A 21,235-nucleotide genomic window follows, 5' to 3' on the forward strand; every position below is an offset into this window, starting at 1 on the left:
GACCAGCCGGTGGCCTTCATCAGTCGACGTCTCCTGGCCCGAGAACAGCGTTGGAGCACAATCGAGAGGGAGGCATTTGCAGTAGTGTGGGCCCTCAAAAAGCTCCGACCCTATCTCTTCGGTACCCACTTCCGGGTACAAACCGACCATCGACCCCTGCAATGGCTGATGCAGATGCGGGGGGAGAACCCAAAACTCTTGCGCTGGTCCATTTCCCTGCAGGGAATGGACTTCACTGTGGAGCACCGGCCAGGCCAAGACCACGCCAACGCGGACGGCCTGTCCCGCTTTTTCCGCCTCGACGAAGAGAGTCCCCAAGGAGATGGGTGACTCTCCCCGCCTTCAGCTGGGGGGGACGCATGTTGGACAGGCCACACAGAGGGCTGGCTCCCCCCCCGCACGACAGGGCCCGAGCTCCGGCCCACCCGGCATACCCCCGTGACAAGCCCCTGTACTCCGTCTCCCGACGGACCCTCTGCCCTCGGACCCCTACTCATCACGGGGTCCAGCCCCACCGGCTTCCCCGGCCAGGTCAAGCCGCCATCTTGGGCCCTGCACCACGCGGCCGCGTGGCCTCACCTCGACCCTAACCCCGGGCCTGGCCGGCCCCGACATCCCGGCACCACCATCCACCCAGGAGGTGAGCGGACCACTTGGCAGGTCAATGGGAGAACGAAGCGTCAAGAGCTCTTCCCCCGCCAGGTGCCGATCGCCTCCAGCAGCCCCCAGGCGCTGGCTCCACCCCCTGCTGGGTGTCTGGACACCTTCATCCCGGACCCTCCGACCTCCAAGTGCGAGGGTCCGGACATCAAAGGGCACCAGCCCTATAACTAAGACAGCTCCGGAGCAGGAAGGCAGTTGTATCCTGGAGTCGAGAGACACCGAGTGAACTCAACCCTGACGGTCTACTGGCGCTGCCGTAGCCCGCTCTTGTGAACCATCGTCCTGCCTGCTGGCGCTGCCGCGGCCTTCTGCTACCTTCATCTTCCTGGGACCTGCTGGCGCTGCCGCGGCCCGTTGTAACGACCATCCTCACCGGGACCTGCTGGCGCTGCCGCGGACCGTCATCTCCCTGGGACCTGCTGGCGCTGCCGCGGCCCGTTGTAACGACCATCCTCACCGGGACCTGCTGGCGCTGCCGCGGACCGTACATCTTCCGGGGACCTGCTGGCGCTGCCGCGGCCCGTTGTATCAACCATCCTTACCGGGACCTGCTGGCGCTGCCGCGGACCGTACCACCTAAACACCAAGCTCGAGGATTGTGAGCTCATCATCATCTCATCCGAACTACCTGATTGGTAAATAGACTGACCCGCTACCCCCTTCCCTACCTTACGAGACTCTAATCGAGGGGACCCCGGCGTCCAGACCTCCTTGTACCATTCTACCGTATCATAACTAAGTACCTATAAAGAACACTGAACCTTATTCTTGTGTGATTCCTGTCTGTGGGGGGGAAGTTACTTGTCTGTACGATCGCTGGAGACGGCTCTCCCCGGAGACCTCTCCCCCTGACCCCGGCCGGCCCTCCCGGTCCGTCTACCTTTTCTAACAGATGGGGACTCAGATGGAGCGGCCATTTTGACTTTGGTGGTCGGGGCCGACTGCTTCGGTGCCAGGGGCCGAGGCGCTTTTGTGGGACCGAGGGCCTTCTTTTTCGGGTCGGTACCGATATCCGCTGCAGCGAGTTCGGCGCCGAAATCCCTCTTAGTGCGTTCGGAGCCGACGGCCTTTGCTGGCGTCGAAGGAGTGGAGGTCTTCGAGGGCTTCGAGCCGATCACGGCCAGTTTCACTTTTGGTTTCGGTGGAACTGGTGCGACGATTGGTTTCGGTTTCGTTGAAGGGAATCCAGTCGTCTTTGGTAACAATGGCTCGTGCTGGATGTTCGAGGCCGAGCCCGAAGGCGGGGCCGAAGAACTTTGGGATTGATCTCGGGTAAGGCCCGGAGGCGATCCCTCGACCTGAGCCGTAGAATGATGCACTTTGACGGCCTCCGTATCGACGGGTAGGCCTGGCTCTTCGCTAGAGCTATCTTCTTCGGCCCCAAAGGCCTCATCGTAGTCTCCTACCTCGTCGACGGCTTCTTCCCTGTGAAAAAGCACTTCATCGGCGTCTTCCGATCGGGAATCGTGTTCGGAAACGGGGCTGGAGTTTACTTCTTCCACGCTCTCTACATCCTCGTCCTCGGTGCTGAAGATGTTGGCCGGGGCAGGCGCCGATTGCTGCGCTTCTAATCTCGCTGCCCGTCGATTCCGGAGAGTCTTCTTCGATCGGAATCGGGCACAGGCCATACATTTCGATTCGTCGTGATCCGGTGAGAGACATTTGTTGCATACCGGGTGGACGTCGATGTATGGGTATTTGGCGTGGCATACAGGACACCGTTTGAATGGGGTCCTCGATTCCATCGTCGATGTAAGGTCGATGTTCGGATCAAACGGATCCGAAAGGCTGGAAGAAGTTTCTAAACTAATCAAGAAAGCAGTCGATACCGAACGTGAACAGTACCGACGAAAACTAAAGGCCTTTAGGCCTTACACTAAATTTTCCTAACTTGAGCTAAGATAAGCACATCCGAACCCAATGGCGGAAAAAAACAATCTAAGGATGGAGAGGATGCCCATGCGCACTGTGGTCCAGGGGAGGAGTCACCTATCTCGTGATACTTCGAAGACTCTTCCAGGACAACGTGCAAACATCCAGACCCAACACTAGGCGGCGATCTATGCACAGATATGAATTCAGGAGCCCACATGCCTCGAACACTGAACTTCCAACTGAGAGAGAAGGCCCACTCTAAGCTGAAGAGGGAGCTCAGAGACCAGCATAACATGTCTGCATACCATACACTCAACAACCGGTCCGGCATGATCAGAATCCTCTGCACCCATTCCTTTGACAGTTTTCTCAAAACATAAGACATCAGAGGAATAGGATTGAATGTATAATGCAGGATATAATTCCTGGCTCAGATGGAATGCATCTCCTAGAGCTCCTTGCAACAGAAACTGTATGTCGCAGAACAGCAGGCTGTAAAGATTCTCACAAGTAGCAAGGAGGTTGAATGGATGGGTGACCCAGAGGGTACAGATGGACTGGAACACCTCTAGATGCAGGCAAAAATCGTGGTCAGAAAGATGATTCAGGTCATCGGACCTCACTTTCAGGGAACCTGCTGAGTGGTTGACAATTAGCCAGATTTTGAGAGGCTAAGGCCAAGCCAACAAATTCAGGAAATCTCGACACAGAGGGCAGAAACCCACACTCCCTGTTTGTTGACATACCACATCACAGTTGTACTGATTGTAAGAATGTGGATGGACGGACAACAAACAGAGGGCAAGAATGCCTTCAGCAACAAACATAACACCCAAAGCATAAGCCGATTGATATGTCATCTCTGCTCTTCTGGAGACCAAAGTGCTCCAGGCATGCACACCACTCTAAAGTGGAGGCATCAGTGACCACCTTGTCCACCAGTCATGGAGGGTGGAAGGTTCTCCCACAACTGAGATTCACCATCAATGCCCCCCACTGAAGATCTCTTCCTGCTTCCAGGGTAATCTGGACTTTGTCAGTGCACACCAATGCTAAACCCACTGACATGGAGGCACCACTAAAGGGCATGCATGATGCCAATAGGTTGCAAAAAGCCAGGAGGCCCATCAGGTAAAGAACTGACAGGGCCAAAAGGAGGAAACATCGAAATTAAAAATAAATGTTCTGAATCCTCTGAGGAAAAAGGACTTAAGAAGTGTCACATCCAACAGCGCACTGATGAAATGATGATGATTTGAAGGCACCAAATGTGCCCTGTTAAGTTGAAAGCCCCAAGTCAAACAGAAGGAGGGACACTGTGGCACTCTGAGTACGTAAATACTGATATTCCCACCTTGCAAAGTTGTGCTGCAACCAGTGCCATCTCAGCAAAAGTACAATATACCACGTGGCCAGTATTTCTCCTATGCTAGCTCTAAGTGCTCATTGGCCTGACCAAAAAACTATTTCTAGGCATGCGATTCTTTATATATTTATTCTTTTATTTTTTTTAACATACCGTGCTCATCAATTTACATGTTCAGTACCTTGTTCACCAATTGTTGCCATATGCATTTCCATTTTGTTATTTATTAAAAACACATTTTTGCAAAACAAGAGAATGAGGTTGTTTTATACATTTAACTTACATTTAACATAAAAACACTACAAATTTCTGCAGTTTTTATGTGGACTGGGATCTCTCACACAAGACAGTCAATTCACATTTCGGTACGTAATAAGACCTGACAATCCACCTTCCCTAGTACCACACAATTAACCCTTAGGATATGGTAGGCCAATGGTGGTGTGTGAGGTGTCTCACGTTATGGCCGCTTACTTCCCTCTCAAATTGTACAGAACACTATGTTTGCAATCTTCCATATGGAATATATCCAACACTAACGGTGGGCATCCTCTAATGTGGACTTTTGTCTCCGTGTTCGGGTTTATAATGGCTGGTCCATCTATATGGTTATACTTCTTCCAGAGCGCTTAGGTGCAGCCCGTGTTCAAAGCAGCATAATTCCTAAGTAGAAGACATGGTTGCTATATTGAAGGGATGGCAAAAATCCGGAACGGCTCCTGCCGTATTCTAGAGCCCACTGCCATCACTTTAGCAAAAACTGAAAGTGTTGATGTCAGTCTCAATGGGAGGACTGCAACTTGGTAATGAATGGAGCCTACCACAAAGTGCAGGTATATCCTGTGCAACTGTAGAATCAGAACGGCAAACTATATGTCCTGCAAGCCAAGGGACATCATCTATTCTCCTAGTTTCAGAGCCTATGGGACCAGTGCTAGCAACAGCATCTTGAATTTCTCTTTGAAGAGAAATGTATTTAAGAGCATGAGGTTAAGAATTGGTTTAATCCCCCATCCTTCTTGGGCAGTAGGAGTAAAATTCCTGTACTATCTCTTATCCTGGGACTAGCAACATGGCTCTTTTTTTCAGAAAAGCCAATACTCCCTCTAGCAGAATAGGAGTGTGCTTGCATAACCCTTTTCTATGACTTGTAGAACCCACTCACTGGTCGGTTGTAATCACTTGCCAAGCCTTCAAGTGGTGTGATGGCCTACCTTCCCATAGGCTTTGTAAGTGTTCCCTTGAGGGGGAGCTAAAGTGGATTTGCGGGTGGATTGGAGAAAAGGAGGAGGCAGGGAAGAAGGCGTGCTACCTTGTTGGCCCTTTTATCTGCTGTGCCCCCTGTACTGGCAAAGAAACTGGGTTGGCAGCTTTTGAAATGGTTGAGAGGGCTGAGGCTGGTAAAAGGAAATACCCTCAGCATATCTTTAAAACAGACTTTACTGTCTTTTAAATTAGCAGATCGGGTAAGCCAGATTTAGGGAGCAATCCCCTATTTAAAACATTTTGGGCTGAATCTGCTTTTTTGCTAAATAAGTGTAAACTATGTCCTCCAAATCTGCCTGGACATCCCTCGAGAACGCCATGGAGCAGAGCGAGACCTGTTGTCTTACAGCCACCAAGGAGCCCGCTGATCTTTCCACCGAATCCATATCGCTTAGGAAGGCCCACAAAATCTGCTTTGTTACATCCTGTCAATCACAAACCACCTGGGCAAAGCTATCCTGAAGACGTTCTATGAATTTAGGCACAACCATCTGTGCCATCTCCCATAGTGTGTGTGCGCCCAACTAAGAGGCAAGCCGCATCGGGGACCTAATGGCCAGGCTTTCAGAAGCTGTTTTCCACCACGACTTTCAACTGTTTACACTCCTGATCAGGAGGCACACTGGGGAAGGATCACAGGTTCCTTTCAGTCCAGGAGAGCACTTGTATGAACAAGGATGTGCTGAGAACATGTTGGAGTCTCGTGGCACCAGCCAGAGATGATGAGCAACTTGGCAACTCATCGCTGGGGTGGAGGATGGCTTGCGGAATGCTGCCAGAATAGTCTCGATCAGGGCTCATTTAATGTGAGCACAGGCTGCATGAAATGTTTCCATTAGGAGAGTAGTTTATTTTCTACCATGGAGAGGTAGCTGAAGGACTACAGCTGCCTTCTTTATGACTGCTGTAAATGAAGCCACCTGTCAATGGTGGCTCGAAATGGCGCTCAAATTCCACGTGTGTGGAAGTATTCAGCCCATTGGTGTTTTGGAGAGCTAGGTAGAACGCAGCATTTGTACTAGTAGGAGGAAGCTAGATGAGCCCCCAAGTGCTATCTTCAACATCATGCCCAATAATGCCCTGCATCTGAATGTGGTCAGAGTCTCTACCAAAATTACCATCTAATCTAATATTTGTTATTTGCATCTTGGGAAAGGCCCACACAGAGACTTTTCTCTACACCTGGCTTCCTCAACTAACCTCTGTACCTGCTTCATTGTGCGTATGACTATGGCCTTGGGTTTTTAAAAAGGATCCAAAGCAAGAGGCTATCCTGCAGGAGCTACTAGCGGAGCTTTAGTGCAGAAGATCTGCCAGCTTGAGTTGGCAGGACATCCAGAAGGTATTACCTGGTGTCAGGCATGAGCCTAATATTGGCTGTTTAGTTGGGGGTTTCATGGGAACCGAAGGCGCTTTGGGGAAAGCGGGGCACCTCTGTGAGTTCCATAACCTGTACCTGGTTAGTGCCAGACACTTTTAGCATGCTAACTGAGGAATCAGAGATGGAACCAGCACTGGGGTCGCTCCTGGTGACAAAGCTGGAGCCGATGGATATGTGACCAGATCTTCCTTAGAAATGGAATCAGTTGTGAATGCCCGAGTAGAGGAATGGCACATCAACTTAGCCCTGGAGCAATGCCAGTATCAGGACCCAAAAGAATCCCTGCTGCGACGTTTCATGTGCCTGCTTCTCATGTCCTCAGACAACTTGTATCAGAATGAGAACCTGGACTTGGAGTGTGAGCTGGAGCAAGGCTTACTCAGAAACTAGCAGTCATCAAGGACTTATGCTATAAAGTAGCTTGCCTCCCACTCCTTAATGGCTTCAGAGCGCATGAGGCTACACTGCTCACACAGCTAGGAGTCGTGTTTGGACCCCATTAGACCTTTTGAGGGTCTGAAGTGGACATTTGTCCATGGCAGGAAGGCCAGGTTTGAATTAGATTATTTTGGTGAAGACAATTTGGTTAACACTGCTAAAAGTGGTGAAAAAAGTTTCACTGTGATTCACCCTGAATTTGCATTGAAGACACAGAAGAAAGAAAACTGATGTCAGGGCCCCGGAGTGGTGTTTATACGGCTCTGAGGAGGTCATGTCTGTGGTGGATCCAGATCTTGAGACTGAGCTGATCTCCATCTATCAGCTCAGGTGAGTTATTACAACTTTTCAGGATTAGGCCTGGCGCTTAGGGGGGGGGGGGGGGGGATTCAAGAGGTGTAAATATCCTTTGGAATGAGCATATTACAAACCAAGGTTAGAATGCTCATGTAGGAGCACCATCAGTAATGAGTGATAATTAATGTAAAGAGCAACATTCTTGTTTCTGCAGAACAGACAGGACATTCAAACCCAACCCTATTCAATCTAATCGAGTCATCTAATGTGTGTAGACTATTTGAATACCCAGCTCTGCTCCAACTGGCTAGTGCTTATTTGGAGCTTTGCAAGCTTTCCCTCAATACAAATTTTTCAACAGTTGCCTGTTTAAATTCATCCTGTGTGTATCCCATCCCTACAAAATGTGTGACTAGTTTGGAGCTCAAGATGGAACAACTAACAGTACTTCTATGCTTCATTTTTCTGACCTTCGTTTTATGTCTGGTCATCTCTATATACCAGTGGCCACAAAGGTGCTCTACAGTGACCAATGCAAAAAGAACAATTGATGGACAGAATGTTTAACAATGCCAAACAGTCACCTCAGTACAGAGATCTGGGCCTAAATCCATCATTGTTTTGCTCCCCATGCTATTTCAGTTCAAACCCAGCCACATGCAAATCAGTCTTGACCCTGCTCCCATTCCGTCCATCAACTGTGTTTTCGGGCTGGACTGTTCCCATGAGGCACAGGATCAAGACTGATTTGCATATGGCTGGGTCTAAACTAGGGTGACATGGTGAGCAATAGAACAATGGATTTAACCCAGGTCTCTTGACTAGGGGTGAATGTTTGATTTGCTCTGCATTCCGTCCATCATCTGTTTCTTTTGCTTGCCCGGTGCTCTGGGGCACGATCCGGCTCTTTCGCCGCAGCGATTCACCCCTTTGGCAGCTGGGATGCCGAGTCAGAGACGGTGGGTGGCACAACCTGGGACGGGCATTGGGACCACGGTCTGCCGTGCTTGTGACAAGTAACAAGCAGCAGGTATAGGGACACTACCGAGACCTCAGCCTGCCAGCAACCAGGCGCGCCAGAGTCCTAGGAGATCAGCGGTTTGGGCGCAACCCTAACTTTGCAGCATTGTTGTAGCCCGGTGTTGTGATCGCTCTCCGACTCCCTTGCTACAGCGATTCACCCTTGGGGTGGCTGAGGCGCCAAGTCGGAGACGGGAGACAGCGTGACCTGGGCTGAATGTTGGGACTGCGCGCTGCCTCAATATCAGCCCGGTAACATGCGGTTCGCCAGCGCTTGTGTCCGGGCGTTGTTGGGCCTCGGCGTGCCAACTGGTAAACTCACCGGAATCCTGGGAGATCGGAGAAGCGGCTGCCTGAAGATAAGTGGATGCCAGGTGAGCCACATAGTTCCCCCACGTGCTGTGAACAGACTCTCAACCCTCTGACATGACACAATTGTAGGGCGCCACAACAACAGGGCGGTGTTCATCATGCTGCGAATTATCACTGTGCGCCGCAATCCACACAAGGACCCCTAATTTGAAGTAGATGAATGTGCGCAGCACGAAACAGCTACCAGACCGCCGGCACGCATACTTGAGGGCCTAGTAGCACAGATAAAGAACCGCAGCACCACACAGTGAGACACATTGGTTTGGGGGAGTGTGGTGAAAAGACATGTATCATCAATAAAGGGCAAACAATCGGAGTGAATCTGACAAGCCTCTCAACAGGCACTAACGACGACTACGTCAGGCCACACTGCTGAAAAGAGAGACCACAGGGAGGAGCCGGATAGAGTGAGGGGGTGTAATCTTATCTGCGGAGGCAGCTAGGCTAGGTCCTGGTGCGGCTTGTGAGCGAGGGAGACCGCCCTTAGCGCTCAACTCTCTAAACATATCCTGAGACCCCCACTAACATACGAGGATACAACAATCCTGCGTACCACATTAAGCCCCAAAACTACCTCCATCGCCCTACATAGACATTCGCCACACAGCCAACAGGTCTAAAAGTCGGGCAACATTCCCCTGCCACAAAGCAAAGCAGACAAATTTACGGGCGTGAGCACCGGCTCCACCACCACTAATGACACCGCAACTACTACACCAGATAACGCTACTCTCTTCGCCAACATAACTCAATCGAGAGTTATGCTGGATGCCAAAACTGGCACGATTGGAGCAGACATCATGCTGCTACGCCTAGATCTTCGCAATGTCGTGGAGCACGTAACCCAAGCCGAATCCAGGATCTTGGATGCAGAAGACGCCATCACCACACTACAAGGGAAAGTCAACACTCTTGAAAAACTTACACGGGGCTGGCCACACGTGTTGAGGATGCAGAAGGGCGGGCCCGACGTAATAATCTGCGATTCGTGGGGTTTCCAGAGGGATGTGAGGGCTCCAACATGTGCGTGTTCCTAGATCAATGGCTCAAAACCTGAATCTCAGATGGAAAGCTGTCCACCTGCTTCATCCTAGAGCGCGCCCACCCGGCACTCACTGGCAAGCCTCCCCCAAGTGCCTGACCTCGGCCAGTCATTGCCTGGATCCTTAATTAACAAGATAGGGATATCATCCTGCGACAAGCCCGAGCGCAAAAGTCCCTCACCTATGGATCCCAACTGATAATGATCTTACCAGACTATACCAAATTGGAACAAGCGAGACAGTCCTTCACGGCTGCGAAAACACATCTTCGTGAACTGCAAGTCTCATTCCTGCTGCTTTTTATTGGCCCATCTCACAGTCCGCTGCAAGAATAGCACGCTGCTGTTCGACCATACCCCACCCCCCCCCCCCCCCCGCCCCCCCTTCCCCGAGGAGGTCTTTCAAAGGGTGGATGTATGCCGTCCGATCGAGCCTCATACACCGCCACCTGGCAATTCAGACTCATCCTCTGGAGATCCACACCTCCATCAGAATAATAACAGAAAAGTATAAATAAAGGCATCGATCAAGGTCATCCTGGCGCTCCCGCTCTCGAGTCGACCAACAAGCGGAGACTCTGGACAACTGACTTAAGAACCTCAACATAACTGCATTCCCAGACCACATGGTGGTCCACAATATAAATCCTTGGAAAACATGTTAGCTTACCAGCACCAACATGGGTTACTATATATGAACTGAACTCAGATTCCTGATTTTTGGGGAACCACTGGACTGTTTCACCCCTCACCCCCTGTTGGGGTGGGAGCTGCTTACTTTCTGCGACAGATGCTTCAATGTTTCTTGCGGTATTGGGATGGGGGGGGGCGGGGGCTGGTGAGGGGGGTGGGAGTTCCAGTTACAGAGGGGTGAGATGCTCACTAACCCCGCACAAATCGCCTAATCCTTTGCCGAATTCTATCAATCTCTCTACACCAAACAAAAAGTCCTATCTGAACCTCTGATAGAAGATTTCTTCCGAGATACACCACGGAAGTCACTGTCCAACACCGCACGAGAATCTCTTGAAGCCCTTACCTCGCTCGAGGAATGGGCCTCTGCCGTCTCTGAAACAGCATCTGGTAAATCGCCAGGACCCAATGGATTCCCCCGTGAATTCTTCAAAACCATTGCAACAATACTGGGGCAGCGATATCTTGCGACTATCAATAAAACCCTAAAAAATAAATGCATGCCCCCAGACTAGAGGCATGATGAAATTTTAGTTTTGCTTGAACCGTGACGCCGCCTAAATCATGTACATCCTACCAGCCAATTTCCATTTAAACATCAAGGCCAAGCTACTGACTAAGGCGATGGTGAATAGACTGATACCGCACCTCAAAGACCTGATCCACCCAGATCAAGCAGGCTTTATGCGGCAAAGAGCGACCCGGCATAATATATGCAGAACTCAAAACAATTGCCGCTATGGATCAACTAGACAGACCAGCAGCCCTACTCTTAATAGACATGGATAAATCCTTTGACTGTCAGCTGGATGTATATGTTCATACTGTTGAAGCATTGAAATATGGCCCCAAATTCACAGCATTGAAGAGATTATTATATACAGCCATTACAGCCTCCACACGAGTGGCAGGTGCCACATCGGCCCAATTCAGCGGGGAACCAGATAATGATGACCCCTCTACCCCCTATTTGCCCTTGCTATCGAACCACTTGCTGCTTGGGTGAGATGGGATGCACTTTTATCGCAGCTTCGAATGGACTCCGGAAATATATGACCATATAGCATTATACACAGATGATATCCTATTCTTCATTACAGACCCCCACAGGTCAGGTCCCAGAATACTTCAGATAATGCACATCTTTGGCGAGATGTCTGGCCTCCACATGAATAGCACCAAATCACTGATATGGCCGATAAGAGGTATGGGGAATGGTCAATGGGCAGAGGGTCCTACATTGGTCACACATGGCTTCACTTACCTGGGCGTTTGTGTGTCAGACAGCCAAGCTGTCTCATGGAAACGTAATCTAGAAATGACAGAAAGGGTTAAAACAAAGGTGAAGAATTGCTCTACACTTCCCTTGTCCCTCTACTGCAGATCAGCCATCTTCAAGATGGTTTCTTTGCCTAGATTACTCTATCAATTACAGTCCCACCCTTACCCAATTACCTTGTACTGGTTCCATCAAGTTAATGCACTCCTGGGACATTTCCTATGGGGAGGTAGCACAGCCCGGGTTGCCTTGCGCACCTGCACTCAATTCACATACTGTGGTGGTAAAGCTGCCGCCGATATACAATTCTACCATACAGCTGCATACCGGCAGATCCGGAATGAATGGTGGCATGGGCCGAGAGATGACCCTGCATATAAATTCGAACAATAGATCATGGAAGCATCCTCGTTATATTCACTCCTTTACAGCAGGACCGACCCGAAAGACCTTCCACCAACGACAAGTGTGGTGTTCATGACCTGGAGACAGACCCTTCGCCAAATAGGTTGATGGGGCCGCATTACAAGAGAAACCCTGTTGTAACGAAATCGGCTACTTCCGCAAGTAGTTGACCTTCAGAGATTCTGAGGCTGGGATCGAATCGGAATCTCAACCCTAGGCGATGTTATGAAGGGGCATATCCTTAAATCCTTCCAAGACCTCCAAAAAGATTTCTCAACGCCCAATACACAATTCTAGAAATACTAACAATTGAGGCATGGCTTTCAACCCTATATTAAAGACTTAACTAATCTTCCAGAATTCAGCCCACTAGAAGGCAAGCTCCTGATGGGAGACCTAGGGGGAACATAAAATATCGAAAATCTACCAAACCCTGGTTACAAATAACCCCACTACCTTGGCTCCTCTAAGAGCAACATGGGATACCGATGTGGGACCTATAAATGACTAGGACTAGGCTGAGGCCCTCAAATCACCATGAGAAGCAGAAATCTCTACTCTACTCCGTCTCATGCAATTGAAATATCTACACAGGGTATACTACACAAGACGTAGATTGTGGATGGCTGGGTTAATCGCTTCCCCGCAAAGCCTACGGTGTCAATCGGAAGAGAACGCCTTCATACACACGATTTGAACATGCCCTGCCCTAGATCGTTTCTGGCACAGTGTGCTAAATTGCCTGACAGAGGTGCTAGCATGGGACTTACCTAGGTCCCCGAAATTTGCACTCCTACATTGCACAGAAGGAATAGGGGGCAATAGATACAAAAGACACCTACTATTTTTGGGCCTCACATTAGCAAAATGGGACATTGCCAGACAATGGAAGGCAGATACCCCACCCAGTATAATACCTTGGAAGAAAGGCATGGACTTTAGTATGGAATTAGAACTTCCGGTCTTTATCGCATGTGGATGCCCACAGATACATGCTAAAATATGGCAGAGGTGGACCACCTACAGAAATAATCCCCTGGAGTCACACAAAACATCAGACTGTTAAATAGAAAAAGAGATCATAACATATGAGCATGAATCGAGGCATAACAGTTTTGTCAAATCATCTATACCAAGGATGCGGGAGGCCAAGACAATAATTTGTCATGATATGGCGCATAGTTAGATATTGGTTGATCTCTGTATAATTTTATTATGTTTTCACCCAGAATGTTCATTAAGTGACAGGGACTAATGGTATTTTCGGATATATTCTACAGACAAAGATTATGTCTCATGTTGCTCAGATTTTCTGTTTTGTAATTATAAAAGTCAATAACATGTGTTTCCCAAAAAAAGAACATTTAATTAATGATTTATTTTTAGCTAAATCCATAATAAAGTTCATTTAGGTCATATGAGGTCAATAGGTGTTTCTGGAGACGTTGTGCAGAATGTGTAAGATTTCATCCTGAGGGACACTCGTGTGGAGGGCCTATACATCAAAACTCTTAAGTAGATTCTCTTCAGGCTTAAATTGAAGATTTCTTAGTAAATTCACAATATCTTTTATGCCCTTCATTTCCGTGGGCCTTGATTGGACTTCGGTCCAGAAATTAGGACAGAGCTATAGAAATGAGAGGTTACTGGTAACTGCTATTGAACTTTCTGTTTGCTAATTCAACATAATTCAACCTAGCAAGATCTTTGGGAAACCAGGCTCATGATTTGGCCTGAAAGCCTGCTGTCGGGTCTTGTTGTGATCTTTTATAACTGGTCCTGTGCAAATGTCCTCACTAATGTAAGCCTCTTTACTAATGTAATGACTGCTGCTACTCCTCTGTCAGCATTCTTTTATCACTATGTCCTTTCTCTCTTAAACGGTGTGATGCTTCACTTTATTCCTGTTACTCTGGATGGGACATTTTTAATGCCTTCATTTATTTAACAACTGTTCTCTCAATGGAGCAAACCTCGGAAAGGGAACTCTAGGAGGATTAAATCACAACTTTTTCTTTATTCCTGTATTTCAATATGGATGATCTGAGGTGAACTGTGAATTAAAGAAAAAATGCAGCTCAGATCCTCATGAAAAACTGATATAATTCTGTATGCAATTCAAGGGGGCCATTACTTTATTTCGATACAAATACTAGTCCTTTATCCAGGACATCGAGACTACCAATTCTGTTGTGGAGAGTGTAAGGTCTCATTTACCACTAGATCTACATCTGGTCGCCTTATTGTCCTTTTTTTTAATGCAGATTAATGTAGCGCAAACACGACCCGAAGGTATTGGAGCGCTTTACATGAGCACCGGTTACGTGACACACGGACACATTCAGGCATGTTCTTGCCCCTTCCTTGTGTTATCTGGGGAAGTCCTGGACCTTCCAGCCTTGGGTTTCTTCTGGGTTCTTTCCTCTGCCTGTGCCTAAAAGGTCTCAGACTATTAGGGTGTACCTACCCCTTCGAGGTTATGGCCTTTTCCAAAACTATACATATTGGTATTGTGCTCCTGATTTTCAGTACTATTTGATGAAAGTCTAGTTACTGAGAATTGGGTTTGCATTTTTTCACCTTTCCCCTTGCCGCCATTATATTGTGATAGGCTATGATAGTCTCTATGAACCTGGCAGGTGGACCCAGTTATGAGATTATTTTGCGAGTCAATGCTAGAAGGTTTCAGCTTGGTCAGTCTCCATCTTGTATCGCATTGCCTGTGCAGGTAATAAATACACTGCTGTCAAGGTTAGGCTGGAGCATTGCAGTGAGTTCAGAACCAAATGACCATCCCTGAAGACCAGAAGAACAATGTGGTACATCCTCAGTGAGGCCAAGTCTCTTCAATCTGGAGCTGAACCATGTGTCAAGTCAATCCTAGAAAGTGACATGTATTGGCAATTAATTGTGACATTAGTTCCTGTAAAATATGTTTTCTTTCAACACGACTGTGAATCCAAATGAGATAGTGATTTGAGTTCCTAGAACATCATCACTACTTGAATTCTACGCACAGTAAGGAGTTTAATATTAATTTTGGTACTGCCCCCCGAAAAGAGGCTCCATGCTGCACTAATGCTTGGCTTTCCAGTCAAAAAGACTGACATTTCCTTTGTATAAAAGCAATGACACATACCTGATAACTTTGCAGTCCTTGCAAGTCAAATGCAGCTGAAATATATCCCGACATTCAACCGACTCTATGAGCTGCAAAGGCACCTGAAATGTAAAACAAAAACAAAAAGGTAAGCACTTACAATGAATCAAAGGTCATCAAGGGAAGACATTGTGCAGACATTGTGCAATCAGTTGAACAACAGAAAGAACAGAGCGGATATGCTAGATGCTCCAAGTTCAGATGGCACAGACAAAAGGTGAGGTATCACGTTTATTCATTTTACAAAATTCTAGGAATTTGACTTTTTGTAAAAGTAATCCTCTAGCCACGATTATATTTTGTATCACCAATCGTTTTGCTGGCCGATTTATCTGAATTTCAACAATTGCCTATCAATTTGTAGGGTTAAATTAGTGCAGTTTGGCCACGTGAAAATTAGGGTCTTAGTGGATGTAGGCTCAACATAGTCATCAAGGAAATTGTGTTTTTGTGAACAGTGGCTGATGGATCACATCTCATGTTATTTTAGTAAGCCATTTGTAGTGAAATAAACACTTTTTAATTTTAATCCACAGCAATTATGTACAGGTTAGCGTAAATAAAGGTAAACAAAAAATAAAAGCTCTGTAATGTCAGCTGGACGGTCAGCATGCAGAATGAAGAGAGGTCAGCATCAATAGAAACAGCAGAGATTTTGCATGATCAAATGGAGGGTCTATGTCCAGGTAACACAGCCGATGTTCTATGAAATCATCAGAAGCATGAAAGTGGTAGTAAGAAATAGATGGATATACGCCAGTAGAACCCAAAGCATAAATAAATCTGTAGCTGACAAGTCGAAGGGGCCGTGGAAGAAGAAATCCACAAGACTGCTAACTCTGCTGAAACCAGGAAAAAGACAGCAGGTAAAAAGCAAGTTCCCTCTGGGGTGGGGGGCTTGGAGCAGAGTGCCTGTGATCCCTTTAATGTTAGATACTCCTTAAGAAACAAGGAAAATACTTTGACCACCATGCGGGAAGTGAAACCAATTTTGGTGTCTGCCTTACACAAATAATGTGAGAGCCAGTGGGAGATAAAAGTGGCAGACAATAAGCCTTCCTCTAAAAATTCCCTTACAGCCCCATTCAACTGGCCCCAAAACTGATCTGAAGTAACGAACCAACTTTAAGGATTGGGTGGGGAAAAGCGCCAACACAGTAGAACGCATTAAAATCACTTTCTCCTCACAAAACTTTTTCATAAGTCCAGTTGAAAAAGGAAGAGGACCACTTTTCCTAACTCCTAAGCCACTTCAAAAAGGCAGTCTAGACTGTCATGCAGAGTATCAGCATTGCCATTATAGAGGAGACAGGGTGGAAGTAGAGAGACATTCGAAATCAGTAATAGATTCCAAGTGTTCACCCAAGATGCAGCTAAGAATCAACCTCATTTACAGGGTAATCACTGACAGATTACTTGTCTGCAGTCTACAGGACATGAAGGCCAGCCAAGTGTAGAAAAATTGCTTGTAACACTAATATCGTAAATGAGAGGAAGACTTGCGATGCCTTGGAAGCCAGAATGAATACTCTGATGGAAAGAGTCTCAGTGGTAGAAGCCTCTTTGGAGGAGCCAAACCTAAGGAAATACAAAATCTAAAAATGGGTGAAAAAGATCTGCTCGATAGCACTGAATAACTAGAAAACAACGCGAGGAGGAACAATATCAGAGTAATTAACTTTCTGAAGGTCTAGAGGGGGAAACCATCAAAGGTTTTGTGATCAACTTAATGAAGGCATTCATCCCCTGTGTCCATCCATCGTGACCCATTTAAAAAAAAAAAATTTTTAGAAAGGAGTAGCTCGGCAAAATCCAAGAAAAATATTAATTTTAAGACCTACTTGATTAAAGAAACAATTCTGACTGAAGCCCTCAAGATGGGCAGATTAACCAAAGGGAAATGGTCCTTCCGAATTAGATCAGACATCTCCAGAACTACGCAGGACAGACAATGGGAGTGAGGAAAGCACATCCAGGAGCTCAAATCACTGGGAGCCACTGCTCAGATGAGTTTTGCTGCCATATTAAAAATCACGTGGAACAACAAAATGCACAACATAAGAGATCCAAAGGAAGCAGAAATTCTTGTAGAGCAGATTAAAGCACACTAGAAATAAATTTAAATGTTGCCTAGTGAAAAGAGTTCAAAGAGGTACAGATCTTCCCAATGGTCACCGGGAGGGTTCTTCAGGGTAGGGAGAAGGGGTCACTGGCACACAAGGTGTTTGTATAATATTTAAGCACTGGGTGGAGGAGCATGTGGGAGAAAAAGGAAAACAAGTTTCGAGCCTCATTTGTAAAAATAAAATATGAAGGTTTTTTTATGGAGCTCATATAGGTACGGACCAGGTCTCTACCTTTATGTTAATACGTCACGGTCGTCAACATTGGTACCCCTAAAAGTGTTAACTTGGAATGTTAACAGCCTATGAGTTAAAAGGAGAAGAATCCTTGAGTACTGGACACACGTGGGCAATGAAGTTATTATCCTCCAGGAAACTCACATATTAAGAGGAGAATGGGAGGATATAATGAAGAAACAAAAATGGGTAGCACAATATGTTTGAACTAACTAGAATTGTTAAGGGGATAGCAATCCTATTTAAGAAGCCCATCAAGGCTTTGGTGGGGGATTTAATAACAGAACCAAAGAAGTAATAGCTGATTGTAAAAGTTCTAATTTAAAGCACCTAGTTTGCTTTTGTGGGTTATTATGGCCCAAACAGATGATCCTAACCCCCCTTCAAGCCCTATATAATCCATTTCTGGAGATCAAACTCCCCATAATATTAGGAAGCAACTTCAACATATTAATAGACCCTGTTCTAGACAAATCCACCACAAGAAGCACAGCAAACTCACCTAAAATGAGAGCCTTAGTAAAGCAGATAAGGGAACATTTAGGCCTTGTTGATATTTGGAGGCTGAAGGCAGGCAAAGGTTTACTTTTCACAACAAAAAATATGGACATCTTTCTCCAATTAATTTATTTCTATTGGACATTAAAATAAGTAGAAATACCCAAAAAGTGGAACATATACTGGAAGACCTGTCTGACCATTCAGCAGTTAGCCTAGGGCTCATGCTAGATAAAACGCCTGCTTCCCCGAGATGGACTGTAAATCGAGCACTCCTCTTATATCACCAGATAATAGATCACTTGAAGCAAGAGATAAGAGAATTCTTCCAGCTAAATAGAGGTTTAGCCCCCTTGCATACTGTTGGGATATCTGTAAGGCCTTCATTGGGAGGAGGCTAATTAGCCTAGCTGCATTTCAGTGTAAGGAAACAAAAAATAAGGTAATAAATCTTGAATCCACAATACAGAGGCAGACCACACTTCTAACTCTCAAGATCTGGCAGCAACAGGAGCGGATAAAGAGTGCAAGGATTTATCTTGCAAATGACTTAAGAGCCAACAACCCGAAAAAAGTGGGAAGCAAATAAACTGTCCCACTATGAACATGGAGAGGGGTGTGGCAAGTTATTGTCCTGGAAAACAAAGGTAGAGCAGACCAGAAACACCATTAAGACCATTCAAAATGAATGTATAGGTAAAATATGTTCAGAAGATCTGAAGATAGAACAGACCTTCACACTGCTTTCAAAAATCATATACAGGAGACCTAGTCGTGATTAGGGGTGGGTCAAATTTGTATAGTCTTGCTACGCAAAGCTCCGCTAAACGGTAAAAAATCCCCATGAGCAAGCAAACGTTCTGCGAACACGTAGAATTGCTTGTTGCGCCCGTTAGCATTGCTTTTTCCTGTTAGCAAACGCTGTTTGCATGCTCGGGGAGAAATATCTCGCAAACACGCATTTTGAAAGCGCGAACAAGCAAAAAATTCTGCGAAGCCGCGGAATTTTTGCCAATCCCTCCGTCTCCGCAGAACGCAAAATTACCCAAATTCCGCAAGCGGAACGGAATTTACTGCCCAGGCCTAGTCGTGATGGAAGAGCAGAACAAGAATTACCTCAGTAGAATAGGCACACCGATTCTACAAGCAGATTTAAAGGAAGAATTAAATTCTGAGATTAGTATTGAAGATGTCTCTAATACAATCAAGAATTTAAAAAGAGGAAAAGCAGCTGGCCCAGATAGTCCAGCAAATGAGCTTCATGTTACCTTGAAGGACGAGTAGGCCCCTATTCTAACAGAATTACTGAATGTGGAATTTGTAAAAGGTCAAGATCTGCCATACTCTTGGGAGGAGTCAGTCAATTATTATAATCATAAAATCAAACAAGGACCCCAAGTTATGCGAGTCCTACAGGATGATCTCTCTACTGAATAGTGACTATAAGATCAATACACAGATATTAGCTAAGTGATTGCAGAAGGTGATAAGATTACAAATTCACGAAGATCAATAAGGCTTTAAGGGGAGGCAACTTTATGAATTGACACATGACCTGATTGGAGCGATAGACTTGCTCACCAAAGTAAAATCCCTTTGATGGTACTCACGTTCGACGCTGCCAAAGCCTTTTATAGGGTAAGTTGGTTCTTTCTGCACTGTGTGATTAAACAACATGACTTGGGCATTGACTTCTCAAAAGCTATTGGGTCCCCATATAAAATTCGAAATGCCAAGATACTGGTGAACGGCAATCTTAATTAGCAGATAAACAATAAGAGAGACTCGCCAGGGTTGCCTGTTGTCACCTTACCTTTTTAATTTATATATTGAGCCTTTGGCAAAAGAAATCAGGGCGAGCCAAAACATTATCCCTTTTGATTGCGACGAGTGGGTAAAAAAGTAGCCCTGTATGCAGATGATTTAACAGTGTATAGAAGAGATCTGGCAGAATCACTTCCGATGATCCTGGGCACCTTAGACCTCTCCAGGAAGGGCTCTGGTTACCTAGTTAACCAGAAAAAAACTGAAATTATGGAATTGAACATCTGCTGTAACAGTCTGCTTGTCCAGAAGGAAATAAGATGCCTGGGATTTCAGGTGGTGGAAGATCTAGACAAAATGGCTCAGGTAAACTTTAACAAAATAGTGACAGGAACCAGAAAGGTATTAAGGACATGGTGAGGCCTCCCACTTTCTTTCTAGGAAGATCAAATATCCTAAAAATGTCACTACTCCCAAAATTCATATTGGTCTTCAACACTTACAGTTAGAATTTAAGCCGGAGTGGCTTAAGAAATTACAGGGGGAGCTGAGCAGTTTCATACAGTCCTCAAAAGGGGTGTGAATTGCGTGGAGGAAACTACGTAGAAAAAAAAAGAAAAGAAAAAAAAAAAAGGACATGAGTGCATCGCAAGTCTAGACTTTTAACAATATTGCCGGGCTTTCCAATTAAAGAACATAGGATCTACCCTTTTAGATAACTTCGCCCTTACCCCATTTTTTAAAGCTATGACGAAAGGTTTGTCCATGCAGGGCTCCTTAAATTTGGATACCAGATGTACTTTACAAAGGTTAGGATAAGGCTACAGGAGGCAGCTTGCAAGTTTGGTATCAAGTCAGGCGAACATTCGGAATACCTTAGTACACTTCAAGAGAAGCTTTCAACTCCTCTGATGGAAGGGGGAGTAAATAAATGGGGTCAAATTATAGAGGATAAATAACTGATTCCCTGGGAGTCACTGTAGGAAATCACAGAGGGCAACCTGTCCAAATGCAAGTATTACCGACTGGCAAGCTGGGCTCGGGCTTAGGTAAAGATGGGAAAGGAAATAACATTTGGGAGGATAAATTAGAAGGACGCTCTCCCCAAACTAAAGATCTTTCTAAGTGGTATTGGATGCAACTAATCGAGATAACGTTTTCATCCCGCCAACAGAAATCTGGGGAGGGACCTGCTGACGCTGGACATGCAAACCTCATGACAAGTATTGATGTCTACTCTTATTGTCAACTAAATCTGTACCTCTCAGGAAAAATTATCGGTTTACAGTGCAAAGGGCATATTTGATGTCAAAAAAGCTGTAGATTCTGGGAGGACAAGAGGTGAAGTGACTTAAG

At 46.2% G+C, this 21,235-nt stretch overlaps 1 protein-coding gene across 8 annotated transcripts in view; it reads right to left on the bottom strand.

Annotated features, from left to right (window-relative positions):
• The window catches only part of MTMR3 (myotubularin related protein 3), a 1,575,327-nt gene that overhangs the window by 1,058,712 nt on the left and 495,380 nt on the right, over positions 1-21,235 (bottom strand). For all 8 annotated transcript variants that reach the window (XM_085633882.1, XM_085633880.1, XM_085633884.1 and 5 more), the window contains one exon: positions 15,237-15,319. In XM_085633882.1, coding sequence (XP_085490008.1) covers positions 15,237-15,319 — 83 coding nt within the window. The remainder of the gene's footprint in view (positions 1-15,236; positions 15,320-21,235) is intronic.

This window comes from Triturus cristatus, chromosome 11 (assembly GCF_964204655.1).
Source record: "Triturus cristatus chromosome 11, aTriCri1.1, whole genome shotgun sequence".
In the NCBI taxonomy this organism is placed as follows: Eukaryota; Metazoa; Chordata; class Amphibia; order Caudata; family Salamandridae; genus Triturus; species Triturus cristatus.